Raw genomic sequence first — 12,880 nt, 5'->3', positions numbered from 1 at the left:
TAGAAGATGTGGTACATATATACAGTGGAATATTAGCCATAAAAAAGAATGAAATAATGCCACTTGCAGCAACATGAATGGACCTAGAAATTATCATACTAAGTCAGTCAGACAGAGAAAGACAAATACCATATAAGATCACTTATATGTGGAATCTAATACAAATGAAACAAAAGAACTTATTCACAAAACAGAAACAGACTCGAAGTTTCGACACAAAACTTATGGTTACCAAAGGGGAAACTTGGGACGGGGGTGATAAATTAGGAGGCTGGAATTAACATATACACACTACTATATATAAAGTAGATAGGTAAGGAGAACCTACCATATAGCACAGGGAAATCTATTCAGTACTCTGTAGTAACCTATATGAGTAAAGAATCAGAAAAAGATTGGATATATGTACATGTATAACTGATTCACTTTGCTGTACACCTGAATCTAACACAACTTTGTAAGTCAACCATACTCCAATACAGTTTTTTTAAAGAGAGTATCATGGGAACAAAAAAGGGAGGTGATCCAGGTTTAAGTTGCTTGTGTTCTCTTTGCCCCTCCACCCACACGCCACTTACTAGCACTGGGACGGGGAGCAAAATAATCATCCCTTTTGCAGCTAATTTATGTATAAAATGCAGAGAGTCATTCCTTGCTTCTGAATTTGCAGGTGGAGGCTTAGACCTGGAGGCCAGCTGAGGGTCCTTCTGTTTCTGAGATGTGTGTGGGACCATACACACTCACAAGGCCATGTGTTGATAACCTCAAGCTCAGGTGGTCTCCCATAATTAAAGAATTCCTACTCGAGAGGTCACCATGATTTTCTTGAGAAGTCCATGGCTTATGATTTTCTCTGGCAGTTGTGCTGGCTGTTCTCAATTTGTCTCTTTGTCCGACTCCCCATGCGCTAGCCTGTTAGGAACCCCAGGAGGCTGATCTCATGGAGTGCCTCAGCTGGATGGTGGGGGACAGTGGAGTTGAGGTATTGATTTCCCCCAGGCTCCCTGCTGGCCACATCTGGCCCCCTTGCTCTTCCAGCCTGGGGGGCAGGTGCAGGGTGGGTGGAAATGTCTCCCTGAGGCCACTAAGCCTGGGTTGCTTCACCATCTCTTATTGAATCCCCAGGACTCCAGCCAACCCTTTGCAAGTAACCCTGTTAATGACCATCTGTGTATTGTGCCAGAACCTTGACTGGGTGAATCTATGACTGTCTTGAGTTGTACTAGCCTAACATATGATTGGATGTGGTAGAAAGCAAGAGTCTGCATTTTACCTGAGTAAGAAATATCCAACCCCTCATCCCATCATTATTTTGCACATGCCATCACCTCTGTCTGTAGTACTTTTTGTGTCTGGAGAAGTCCTACTTAGCTTTCAACTCCCAGCTCCTCTAGAAGCTTGTCCCTGACTCCAGGCAGTCTTGTCACCTCCTCCTTCTGCATTCCTATTGGGTTCTGCCCATACCTCCTGATTCCACTTCTTATCCTTCACTGTGATGGTGAAAGGAACAAATAAAGGATATTTTCTATAGAGTTGCCCAGTAAAATACAGGATACCCAGTTAAATTAGAATTTTAAGTAAGAAAGCAAATATTTTTTTAGCAAAAATATATTCCATGGACTATTTTGCACATATTTATAGCAAAGTAAGCATGCTCATAGCATTGTTTATCTGAAACTCAAATTTAACTGGGAATCTTACAACCTTTTTTTTTTTTGCTAAAATAAACCTGGCAACTCAAACTAGAATGGACTCTAAAGTGGGTGATTCCTATGCAAAGAAACACTTTCTTTTTGTTTTTTCCTTCCTTTTTTCTTCCTCCCCCCATTTTTTTTTTTTTTTTTTGCATTCTATAAGCTCATGAGCTATGTGATTTTAGGAGTTGAGCAAGAGCCCTGGAAGGCTGAATTGCTTTTCAGAAAACTTTGAAGTTTGGAGGGAAATTTTTTTTTTTTTTTGGTCTTTTTAGGGCTGCACCTGCAGCATGTGGAAGTTCCCAGGCTAGGGGTGGAATTGGAGCTACAGCTGGTGGTCTATACCGCAGCCACAGCAATGCGGGATCCAAGCCGCATCTGTGAACTACACCACAGCTCATGGCAACACCAGGTCCTTAACCCACTAAGCAAGGCCAGGGATCAAAACCTGCATCCTCATGAATAATAGTTGGTTTTGTTTCCACTGCACCGCAACAGGAACTCCTGGAGAGATATTTTGTAGGTAGGTGTTGTCTGTGGAGCAGAGATGAATCAGTAAGTGGTTCAAGGCCAGGACCTTTCAAGTAAGGGGCCAAGGAGGAAGCCCTGGTTGGGGGGAGCTGGGAGGACTTTTAAGAACTTGGATGTGCGATACTCAATCAGGAGTTCTTTGCACCGCTTTCATTTCTCTCTCCCTTTGTACCCCACTGAATCCCTGGTAAAGTTCACCCCACTCATGAGTATTTCATATGAGGGTTTTTTTTTTCTGTGCAATGCAGTAAGGCGCTGAGCTTCATTTCTAGGTGCCATCTGTTATGGAAGCAGGAATCTAGAAGTAGAGATGCTGGCAATTATATGAGTGTCACAGGGCTTTGCAAGAAGCTTGGTGGAAATAGGTTGGGACAAGTCATGTGGAGAGCTCAAAAGAAAGGGGGCTACAGCTGATCTTGAGATTGTATTTGTTTGTGTGACCCTCTACTCTCATAACATAAGTTAATGTTAACAGTGCTTACTAGGTACTGTGTATTCATATATGTAAGTGTGTACACAGAGACACTTCTCCCTTTGCACTGTTTGAATGAGCACAAAATCGAGTGATTGAAGTTTCATTAAATAATACCAGTGCCCCAACAACACAATTCACATTTTGGTTACCACAGCATATTAGCTAAAATAAATTTGGCAACCTTAATTGTAACTATTGCAGCAAAAAATTGAACTTCACTCCCAGCTTCAGTCCACAAATCACTGTGTAAATAACAAATGTGCCTCATAATCAGTGGCCAATCACATCACCTCTTTCAAGGTCTCTTGGTGATTGGTTGCTGCCCATCTGTTATTTAGTTCATGCACAGACAGCAAAGCACATAATTGTGTTGCCTCTTTGTCTTCCAATGTTAAACACATTTAATTTAATTTTTAGTGATCTGCTAATGCTGGATAACACTCCAGGTTATCCTGATTCTCTTGGACACTTGAATGACGATTTGAATTTTTCTTTTTATGACAAAACCAATTTCAATGATCCAGTAAATAAACCAAGAAGTTATTTCAGTTTTTTTAAATCCTATTAACTTAGATGGACTTTTGGACAGACTATTGAGGCTACAGTGGGAGATCATGCAACTTATTTAGTTGAGTTTTGGAAATAATATATCATAGAACATGCAACTGAAAACATTCAAGCATCATGGTAGAAAGTACCAGCAAGTAATATGTGTGCAGTGTGACAGAAATGTTTTACTGTACTGTGAAAATAACTTTTCAATATTTGAATTAAAAGGAATTGGAATCATAGAGCAAGTGGTTGACCATGGGAATGTTGACCCTGGCACTATTGGAGACTATGCAACCAGAGGAACTTAGTGAAAGAGAACTTAAACTTAATTGACCTAAATGAGGAACATGGTTGTGATGAAAAGGATGAGGATGTCCTAGAGGAAGTGACATTACCAAAAAAATGTTTCACATTAAAACATGGCTCAGACATATTTCACAACACTGAAAATGCAAAGGATAAAGTATTTGAGGATGCTCCACTTAGAAAGGGTCTAACAGTTTGCCTCAGTTAGAAAAGATGCTCCTTTATAACATTTTATCTCAGGCAGAAGGCAATCACTGTTCAAACCATTCTTGATAAGGTTTTTTTTTTTAAATAAATAAACCTCTTTAACTTTCAATATTTCTAATGTTTTAAATTATAAGGTACTAATATTAATTTTACTCTTTTCATTTCTCCATGTAGTTATAACTCACAGTAAGAGAGTTTTAAAATATTTTGGCACTTTATTTATTTATTTATTTATTTATTTATTTATTTATTTTTTGTCTTTTTGCTATTTCTTAAGCCGCTCCCGCGGCATATGGAGATTCCCAGGCTAGGGGTCTAATCGGAGCCGTATCCACCGGCCTACGCCAGAGCCACAGCAACGCGGGATCCGAGCCACGTCTGCAACCTACACTACAGCTCACGGCAACGCCGGATCGTTAACCCACTGAGCAAGGACAGGGACCGAACCCGCAACCTCATGGTTCCTAGTCAGATTCGTTAACCACTGCGCCACGACGGGAACTCCTTTGGCACATATTTTTAAGGTTATGGAACAGTCATAATTTTTCCCACTGATTATTAAGGTAGCTTGGCATGGTTTCAGCTAGCATGGTCATTTCTATGGCCATACACTGCACTGCATGTCTATCTATCTCATCATAACTACTATTATATCCAGGGAGTCTAAGCTACCTGTCCAAGTAAATAGCAGAACTTGGATTTGAAACCATACACTCTGACTCCATGACCTGTCACCTTAACCACTATGCCACACAGTTGCTCCTACCAGCCTATGAGCCCTTCAAAGACTGGGACCACATCTTTTGATCTTTATATATCTGGCATGTAAACATTATTGGATAAATACAGGTTGAGTGAATAAAAAAAAGAATATACAAAGTAAGAAACCATAAATGAAATTCATATTTAATGTTTGAAAATAGTGAGAAAAGACTACAACTGATTGAAGACTAAGTTGCAGCCACCTTACAGGTGCTCAGTTACAGAGAAAATGGACAGTCATCTCATTTGATGGGAACACCAGCCTTTTTTGAGATGTTTGGAAATACGTAACATAGTGCAGAGGATTATGGGTATTGCTAAGAAACTTCGGTGATGGTCCTTACAGCAGAACACCCTTGACTAAGACTTTGAGGAATGAAAAGTGAAGGTGTCAGATCCTCTTCCATTCACAGGGCAGTTCTAGATATGGCCACTCCCTAGAGCTCCCTCTGAAGAAGACAAGCAGTAGCCCTGCCCTGGCCGCTTGTCTGAGAGCCCCTGGCAACTTCCAGTCAAATACAGCAGCTCCTGAACTGAGATGGGTCTGTAGATGGACTTCAAGTGTCCACAGCTTATTCAATTATCAATTGATCAGATAATGATTGCCATTAATCAGGTAATGGTTTTGTATTAATGAGCTTTCTTGTCTTTTCTTTTCTTTTGCTTTTTGGGGCTGCACCTCTGACATGTGGAAGCTCCCAGGCTGGAGGTCGAATGGGAACTGCAGCCGACAGCCTACACCACAGCCACGGCCACAGCCATGGCCAAAGCAACATGGGATCTGAATTGAGTCTGCGACCTACACCGCACCTCATGGCAGCGCCGGCTCCTTAACCACTGACCCAGGCCAGGGATCAAACCCACATCCTCATGGATACTAGGCAGGTTACCACTGTGCCACAATGGGAACTCCAGTTTTGTTTTGTTTTGTTTTTTAAATGGCCGTACCCAGCATGTGGGAGTTCCCAGGCCAGGGACTGAATCCAAGCTACAGCTGCAACCTACACTGCAGCTGTGGCAATGCCATCCTTTAACCCAATGTGCTGGGCTGGGGATCGAACCCTTGCCTCTGTAGAGACCCAAGCCACTGCAATTGGCTTCTTAACCCACTGTTCCACAGCAGAAACTCCCATATTAATAAGTTTGTAAACTCTTGGGTCTTAGGGATAAGAAGGGAAAATGGAAGAAAATGTTAAGCTATGCTTAGAAATTTTTTTTACTAGGAGCTGTTCTCATTTTTACGGTGAGCACCGAGCCTGCTGGCACATTTTTAAAGCCCCACCAAGTTGTATTTCGAGGAGGAGAAGCAGAAGTAGACCTTTACACCCTACCTGAAAACCACCTGAGATCTGTGGTCTGTGATGGTGTCAAGAAGTTTCTATTGACGCCTTGAGCAAAGGATCCGAATAATAAAACTACAGAAAAGCTCTGTTTGGAAAGCCCAAAGCAGAGAAAAATCAAGAAGAGTTGCAGATGTATAAAAATAGATATAGGTCAGGCAGAAATATGGAGATGAGAGCTTGTGGGCTGCAGAAGCTGGTACATTGTGTTCTGTTCTGTTCTTTCAGCCACCACTTTTACCCAAGCAATAAAAATGAAAAAGCAAGAGAGGGCCAAGGTAGGTAAGGAAACCAGACTCAGAGCAGACTCAGACTATTACAAACACAGACTGCTAGCTTTAATATATGCATGGGAAGGAAAATCAGCTCAGCTGGGAGATAAGATCCGAGAAGAGGAGATGGAGAGTGTACATCCCCTGCTGGCTTCCATGAAAGGCAGTTCTTCCCAGAACAAAGGGATGCCCCTGGGGACTAGTAATGGCATCTGTGATTAAGCCTTTGAAGGATTTACCCTCCCACTTTGACTCAAGGCCCAATCCACTAAAAAAATAAAGCCCACTTTCTAAATAGGGGTCTGAGATGACCTTCTTGTGGAAAGAGCTCCACTCTACCCTCAGAAACCCTTTAATCGTATAAGGAAAACCACTGGTTCCAGGATCTTCTTAGGCACCCTTCACTCACAGGAAGTGGGCAGGACCATCCATGCTGATGCATCACATCCAGCCTTTGGAGGAGAGTTGGGTCTCAGGGGAATGGAATGAATGGGTCGCTTAACTCCATAGTTCTGAGTTCCCCTTGGACTGATGAGCTGCTGTGGGCCAGCCTAGACCAACCGGGGTGCTGGGAGGGATCAGGAACCAGAGCTGCCTCTGGAGCCTTGTCTAAGAAGCTTCCCTGAAGGATGCTGTAATTAGTCTTTGAGGCTCAACCTGAGTCTTTGGGCACTACAACCAATTGGTATGAAAGGAAAGTAATAAAGCTAATGCCATGTCCTACATAATGGTGAACAGAGAAGCTGAAAAAACGCTGAGGGACCCAGATAGCCGTGGGAAACAAGGCTTCATTATCTGAGATTCAGAAATAGGTAGGACTGTGAGTTAATTGCACACATAGATCCTATCTCTCCTCAGTGCGGTCTTATGGGTGTTTCAAACAAGTATGTGTAAGAGGTAGAGAATTTAGTGTAGCAAAATTCTCTGGGAGAATAATATTCTCTCTCTGTCCTGTCTCTTTGTCTCTCCATCTCTCTGTCTCTGTCTCTTTCTCTTTCTCTCTCTTACACCCCCCCCCACAACTGATCATACAATAGCTCTACAATCCAGAGGAGGCCATAATTTCTTACCCATAAAGAAAAAAGTTAAAGGAAGGGGGGAGAGCCTGAACCCTTTGGTTTTAGAGTGTTGAAAAGAAGAGGGAAATTTTATCGAATGATATTATAGGGCACTTAATAAATGTTAGTAGAAGGAATAAATAAAGACTAAGTTCCTTAACCATTGGAGAATTTGCACAAAGTTTTTATTATTTTATTTTGTTTGGTAGTTTTATCAGGCCATATGTGAAAGCTTTGGTCAGGGTTAAAAAACTAACCTACAGCTTTGGTTAAAGACTTTTTTTTGGATCTCTGGGATTTAAATTCAAAGCATCATTTGTGAAAAACCTGGGATTCTGTGATGAAATAAAATGTTTTTCCTTTAGGATATTTTGGGTCTACAGATTTTCAAAATTACATTTTATGGTTTATCCTTTTTGATTTAAAAGTAAAATGTGTGTGTTGGTGGGGGGCTTGGCAAGTAGAAAGAACAACAGCAAATAAACAAGCAGACAACAAAAAAAGCCACTTTGATTAAGCATAGTCAGTGAGTTCAGTGAAGCATGTTTTATCCTGGTGCCAAATGACGCTCACTAAAATTGCAGCAATTTTTGATGCACTTGCCAATGTTTGTGTTATTTTTACTTTAAAGATGTAACAGATTGCTCCAAAATAAATAATTTAAGCCCAACGTTTCAAAAGAGTCCAAGCACTGCGTCTTTCACTTCTGGCTTCTCTTCTGGGACTAAGCTGTACCCAACAGAAGCAACCCTCATCTATATAACACTCCATTTGGAGGGTTGTTTTCTTGCTTTGTTTTTCAAAGTAGAATCTATTTTTCACCCTTCTGTTCCAAACGTCATAGGTTCTGTCATCATTCAGCACTGAAGCAATAACTCCTCTTATGCAGGAAAAAAGGGAATAAACTCCATAGCTTCTAGATTCATGGTCTGATGGGAGGAGGGTTTGGAAAGTGTGCAGAGAGACCTCTGGATTGAGAACCTAAGCAAGGCCTATGGGATCCACAACATCCATACTGATTCATCTTTAGACCTCAAGCCAAGAAGAATGGGTCCAATTTTACACACAGTGTCCTCAGTTTAACTTAAAAGAGCTTCAGACTTGGCAAATTAACTTGGCTCAGGATGTCTCCATCCTCAATCAATATTGAACTTCTTACTGAATTGATTGTTTTTAGAGGCTAATCTAAGAGAGAAGAAACACCTATGATTTAAAAAAACAAAACAAAACAAACCCAAAGTAAGTCTTTATGCTATTCTATGCTTCCTAAATGAGCCTGAATGGCTTTTAAATCCAGAATATAAGGATGAAAGGTAAAAATACCAGAACAATAAACCCTCAGCCTTGTGTTTTTGTTAATATAGGCCGCCATTGTGAGGTCCATCAGATGATCGGGAACTACATGTGGGACCCGGCCACCAACAAGTCATTTGACATAGGTGTCAACAGAGACAGCCTGATGCCTCTCTGGTGGAATGGATCAGAACCTCTGTGGATCACTCTGACCAAGGCCAAGAGGAAGGTTTACATGTACTACTGGCCAGGTGAGTGTGTTGAAATCCAGGCCCCTCCCACCTTCCCTCAGAACGCCATGAAGTCTCTGAGGACACAGCATGTAGACGTGTTTGAAGACCAAACCAGGGTTTGGAAAATGAGGGTCTTTGTTCAAGACCTGTCTCATGGACATGTGTCTTTAAGTTTTAGTTTGGACTCTTTAACATCAGACCAGACACAAACCATTTCCTAATTCCCTTGGTTCAGCAATATTTTTGCAGTATATCATGCATTTTCCTGTGCAGCATTTTGGATACACCGGAGAGATAAATTATCAGATGCTTATTTGCTTTATAGAAGAATTTGGAGTACCGTTTTTGTAGATTTTGAGCGCCCCTGCAATTTTGAAAAAAGGATTCAAAACTCTTACAACTTTTTGGTTGTGCGTTAAATGCAGTCCCTTTCTATTACTATTTCTCCTGTACATCCGAGATCAATGATCAATACTAAAGTACTTAACTTACTTCAGCGAGGAAAGTAAGGACTTGTGCAAACTAACCTGACTGCTGTGAAACAAAGTCTTCCAGACATTCTCTCTTTTTTTTTTTTTTTTACGCACACCAATGGCATATGGAAGTTACAGATGAGGGACTGATTCTGAGCCACAGCTCTGGCAACACCGGATCTTTTAACCCACTGTGCCAGGCTGGGGAGTGAACACCCTCACCTCTGCATCAACCCGAGCTTCTGCAGTTGTATTCTTAACCCACTGCACCATATCTGGAAGGACACTCTCATCTTGTTTGACAAAACTCTTTCCTTAAGGATGAGAGGAATCAGTGACAACAAATTCGTCAATTCATCATTGTCTTCCCGTTGGTGGGATTTGTTCCTAGGTAAGTTGGTGATTTGACTTCTCCGTGCACATGGCCGTAGACATTTTCTTCCTAATTCTTAAAGGTGTAATATTGATGATTGTCACTGTAGAAGAAGTCATCGGGGGAGGCCTAGAAGAAGCGAAGGGATAAATGGGGAGAAACAGTGGGAGAGATGTCACTGGCCTGGGCTGGAGGCAGCAGCAGCCTGGTGGGACTGTGGGAGCAGGGCGAGTTCTGGGGAACAGTGGCGGGCGGGGATGAGGGAGAGGAGGATGAGTAAGTCACAGGCTGAGTCACAGATGGCCCACACTGAGGACGTGGGCCTTGAGCAGGAGTTTGGAGGATGCTGGTTGGAGGTGGTCACATGGAGAGCTGCTCAGGGCACTCGAGGCTGTGCCAGCTCCAGGAGGAGGAGCACTGAGCGCAGATGAAGGCTGGGGAGAGCAGACCCGCAGCTGACTGTGGTTAGGGCCCTGAAAGCTGCCCCAGAGCAGAGACTGGTATCCATAGGTGAGCCAGTGAAGGCCAGGGCAGGGTGCACTGCCTCAGGTCTGGGCAGAACACTCTGATGTAAGCTGGACCAGCTGACAGAGTTTCAGGGGAGTGCTGGAGTTTCTTCAGAAGACAGTTGGGACTCTGTCCATAGCAGCTACCTCGGCTGACATTAGAAGAAGCTTCCAAGCATAGGAAGAGTTTAAGAGGCCTCTGTTATCTTAAATGGAGGCTCTGCTTTTCATGGAGTTGGATGTCAGAGTAAGAAAACAAGTTGGCGCATCAGCTAGGCTAACCAGACTTTCTGGAGGAGCCAAGCTCGGGTTCAGCCCAGTGTGATGAGATCCAGAGCAGATGTTGCTGCACTTGGAGGTCATCCTCAGAAATCATCTCATCATCAACAAATACAATGGCCCACTTGCATAGGCGTAGGGAGGTCTGGATTGAGCACAATGGCTTAGGGACCACCTTAAACAAATATAAGTACTATCAAGAGGATATTTCCCCCATGCCATAAGGGCCACCTCCATGGTATCTGGTTAATTTAACTTTCTATATCTTGGAACTTGAGCTCTTCCTGTTCTGAAGAGCACCCTCCCCTGCCCCAGAATCTCTTCCCTGCTACCCGAGTGCCCCCTCCACATATGGTCTCCTGCCAACGGCCTTTGGCATAGCTGAGGATACCAGTGCTCCTGGAAAGGTGTGGGAAGATCCTGAAGGGAGACAATTGCCATCTTCTAGACTTCTCTGTGCAGTATTACAGAGCACTATTCTTTATCTCATATTGGAGAATCCAGCTCCTTAATCATAATAAACAACTTGAATTTATATATCGCTGAGTATCTAAAAGAAACACTCAAAGCCAATTTGCTTGTAAAATATCTCGTTGCTTCCCCCAAAACAGTTCCTGAAGGGTAAAAAAGGGACAATCGCTTTCTTTGATTCATGGTTCAACAGCTAAGGTGATGTGACAAATACGCCTGAAGGTTGGTTTCCGGTGTTACCTGTCAGGAGGGTAGAATCTGAAACTAGAGCCTTCTAGGATTTCCTCAGGGACCTAAATGAAGACTAACTAACAACTCAGTTGTGTTCAAGTCTCGATAGAAATTGGGTAAAAATTGTCTTGTTTCTTAGACACTGTCCAGCCCTTCTAAACTGGATCCACAAGTAAAGGCTCTCTGGGAACCAGCTGCCCCTGAGGCCGTCCATTCTTACTGGAGGACAGCTGAGGGGTTAATGGTCACTGCTGTCCTTTCTCACCGCCCCCAGCCCCCTTCAGCCACAGCTCATAGCCCAGTGAGTGTTCATATGTCTCTGCAGAATGAAGTGAAGTGCAGTGGTGTTTCTTCTAAACACGACCTGATTCTCTTTTTCTTCTTAAATCCTCCTCTTCCTTCTCCACTCCCTACAGGACATTGTACAGACCTCCTGATGAGGCCTGGAAAATCTTCATTGCTCCAGTGAGCTGTGTTATGACACTTTGAGTCTCGCCATTAAGTCAATATTTAGAAGTGCAATTTAGAAATGGCAGTAGTTCAAGTCTTCCTGTCAGGTAGATAAAGCAGCAGACTGAAAAATTGATCACTGGTGAAGAGTCCAAAATACCCCACCTCAAGTCTTGAGAAATGTAATATTGTAAACAGACCCTTTATTACCCCACCCAATAGTGCCATGGAGCTGTGCGGGGGTTGGGGGGGGGGGAATGTGCCTCAGGAAATTATCCCAGGCCCTAAATCAAATATTTGGGAGGAAGGCCCTCCGAAATCAGCCAGGACTAGCATCACCAGGACCTTGGTGTGTTGTGCAAAGGATGAGAGCTAAGTGTGTGTTGTTCACTAATTTTACTTCCCTATCTCATCCCCTGGCTTGAGGTCAAAGGAGTGTGTGTGTGTGCATGCGTGCGTGCGTGCATGCGTGCATTTGTGTGTGTGTGTGTGTTAGCCCGTATACAGCATATGGAAGTTCCCAGACCAGGGACTGAATCTAAGCAACAGCTGCAACTCATGCTGCAGCTGCGGCAACTCTAGATCCCTTAACCCACTGTGCTGGGTCAGGGACCAAACCTGAGATTCAGCATCAGCTTGAGCTGATGCAGAGACAACAGCAATCCTTAACCCACTGTGCCACAGTGGGAACTGCCAGGTCAAAGGAGTTTTATCGAGGGGGGTGGGGAAGAAGAGTCTCCAATATTCACTTCATATTGAGAGCAGCCCAAGAAGAAGGATGCCTTGAGGGAGGAGGTGGAAAGTGGGGATACAGGAGGATGAGTGAGACGTTGCAGGGACGTGGTGTTTGAACTCCTTAGGCAATTGGTGCTCCTGTTCGCAACGGCAGCAGTTTTTAAGTTTATTCTTATGGCTCTTATGAAATACAAGAAAGGACAAAATCAGCAGCCTTTTCCAAGCCTATGGTTCAAACTCTGTGGCGCAAGTGTCCGAAGTTCTACATCTTCAATCGTGATTTTGCAGTTTTAACTCCATATGGCCAGGCAGCCTGGAGGAACTGGGGGCAGCCATTCTTGCAGCCCTGGGATGAGGTTGGATGCTGGTCTCTTCCTGTTCTGTGCAGGTACTGAGACAAAAAAGACACATTTAATGGAGGGAAAGACGTGTTTCCACCTGGCTTCTTCTCCTCCACTTCCCAGAGGTGGGTGGGTGGCGAGTTAACAGCTGGCTACCTGCCTCAGCTCCAGTCAAGTTTTCATTGTTAAAATCAAGGTGATTTCCCCTGGGTAAGTGAGGAGGCACGTACTATCCATGGACCTGGTGTTTCGGATTGTTCACAGCATCTTCCCCTTTCCTGCTGTGACAAGTCCCTGA

The 12,880-nt window shown here is 43.4% G+C and overlaps 1 protein-coding gene across 1 annotated transcript in view; it reads left to right on the top strand.

Annotated features, from left to right (window-relative positions):
* Positions 1-12,880, top strand: part of ENPP6 (ectonucleotide pyrophosphatase/phosphodiesterase 6) — an 83,329-nt gene that overhangs the window by 29,840 nt on the left and 40,609 nt on the right. The window contains exon 2 of the mRNA XM_021074886.1: positions 8,562-8,741. Coding sequence (XP_020930545.1) covers positions 8,562-8,741 — 180 coding nt within the window. The remainder of the gene's footprint in view (positions 1-8,561; positions 8,742-12,880) is intronic.

This window comes from Sus scrofa, chromosome 15 (assembly GCF_000003025.6).
Source record: "Sus scrofa isolate TJ Tabasco breed Duroc chromosome 15, Sscrofa11.1, whole genome shotgun sequence".
NCBI classification, from domain to species: Eukaryota; Metazoa; Chordata; class Mammalia; order Artiodactyla; family Suidae; genus Sus; species Sus scrofa.
Note: the sequence above shows the minus strand (reverse complement) of the source record. Positions and strands in the feature narration are given on the sequence as shown.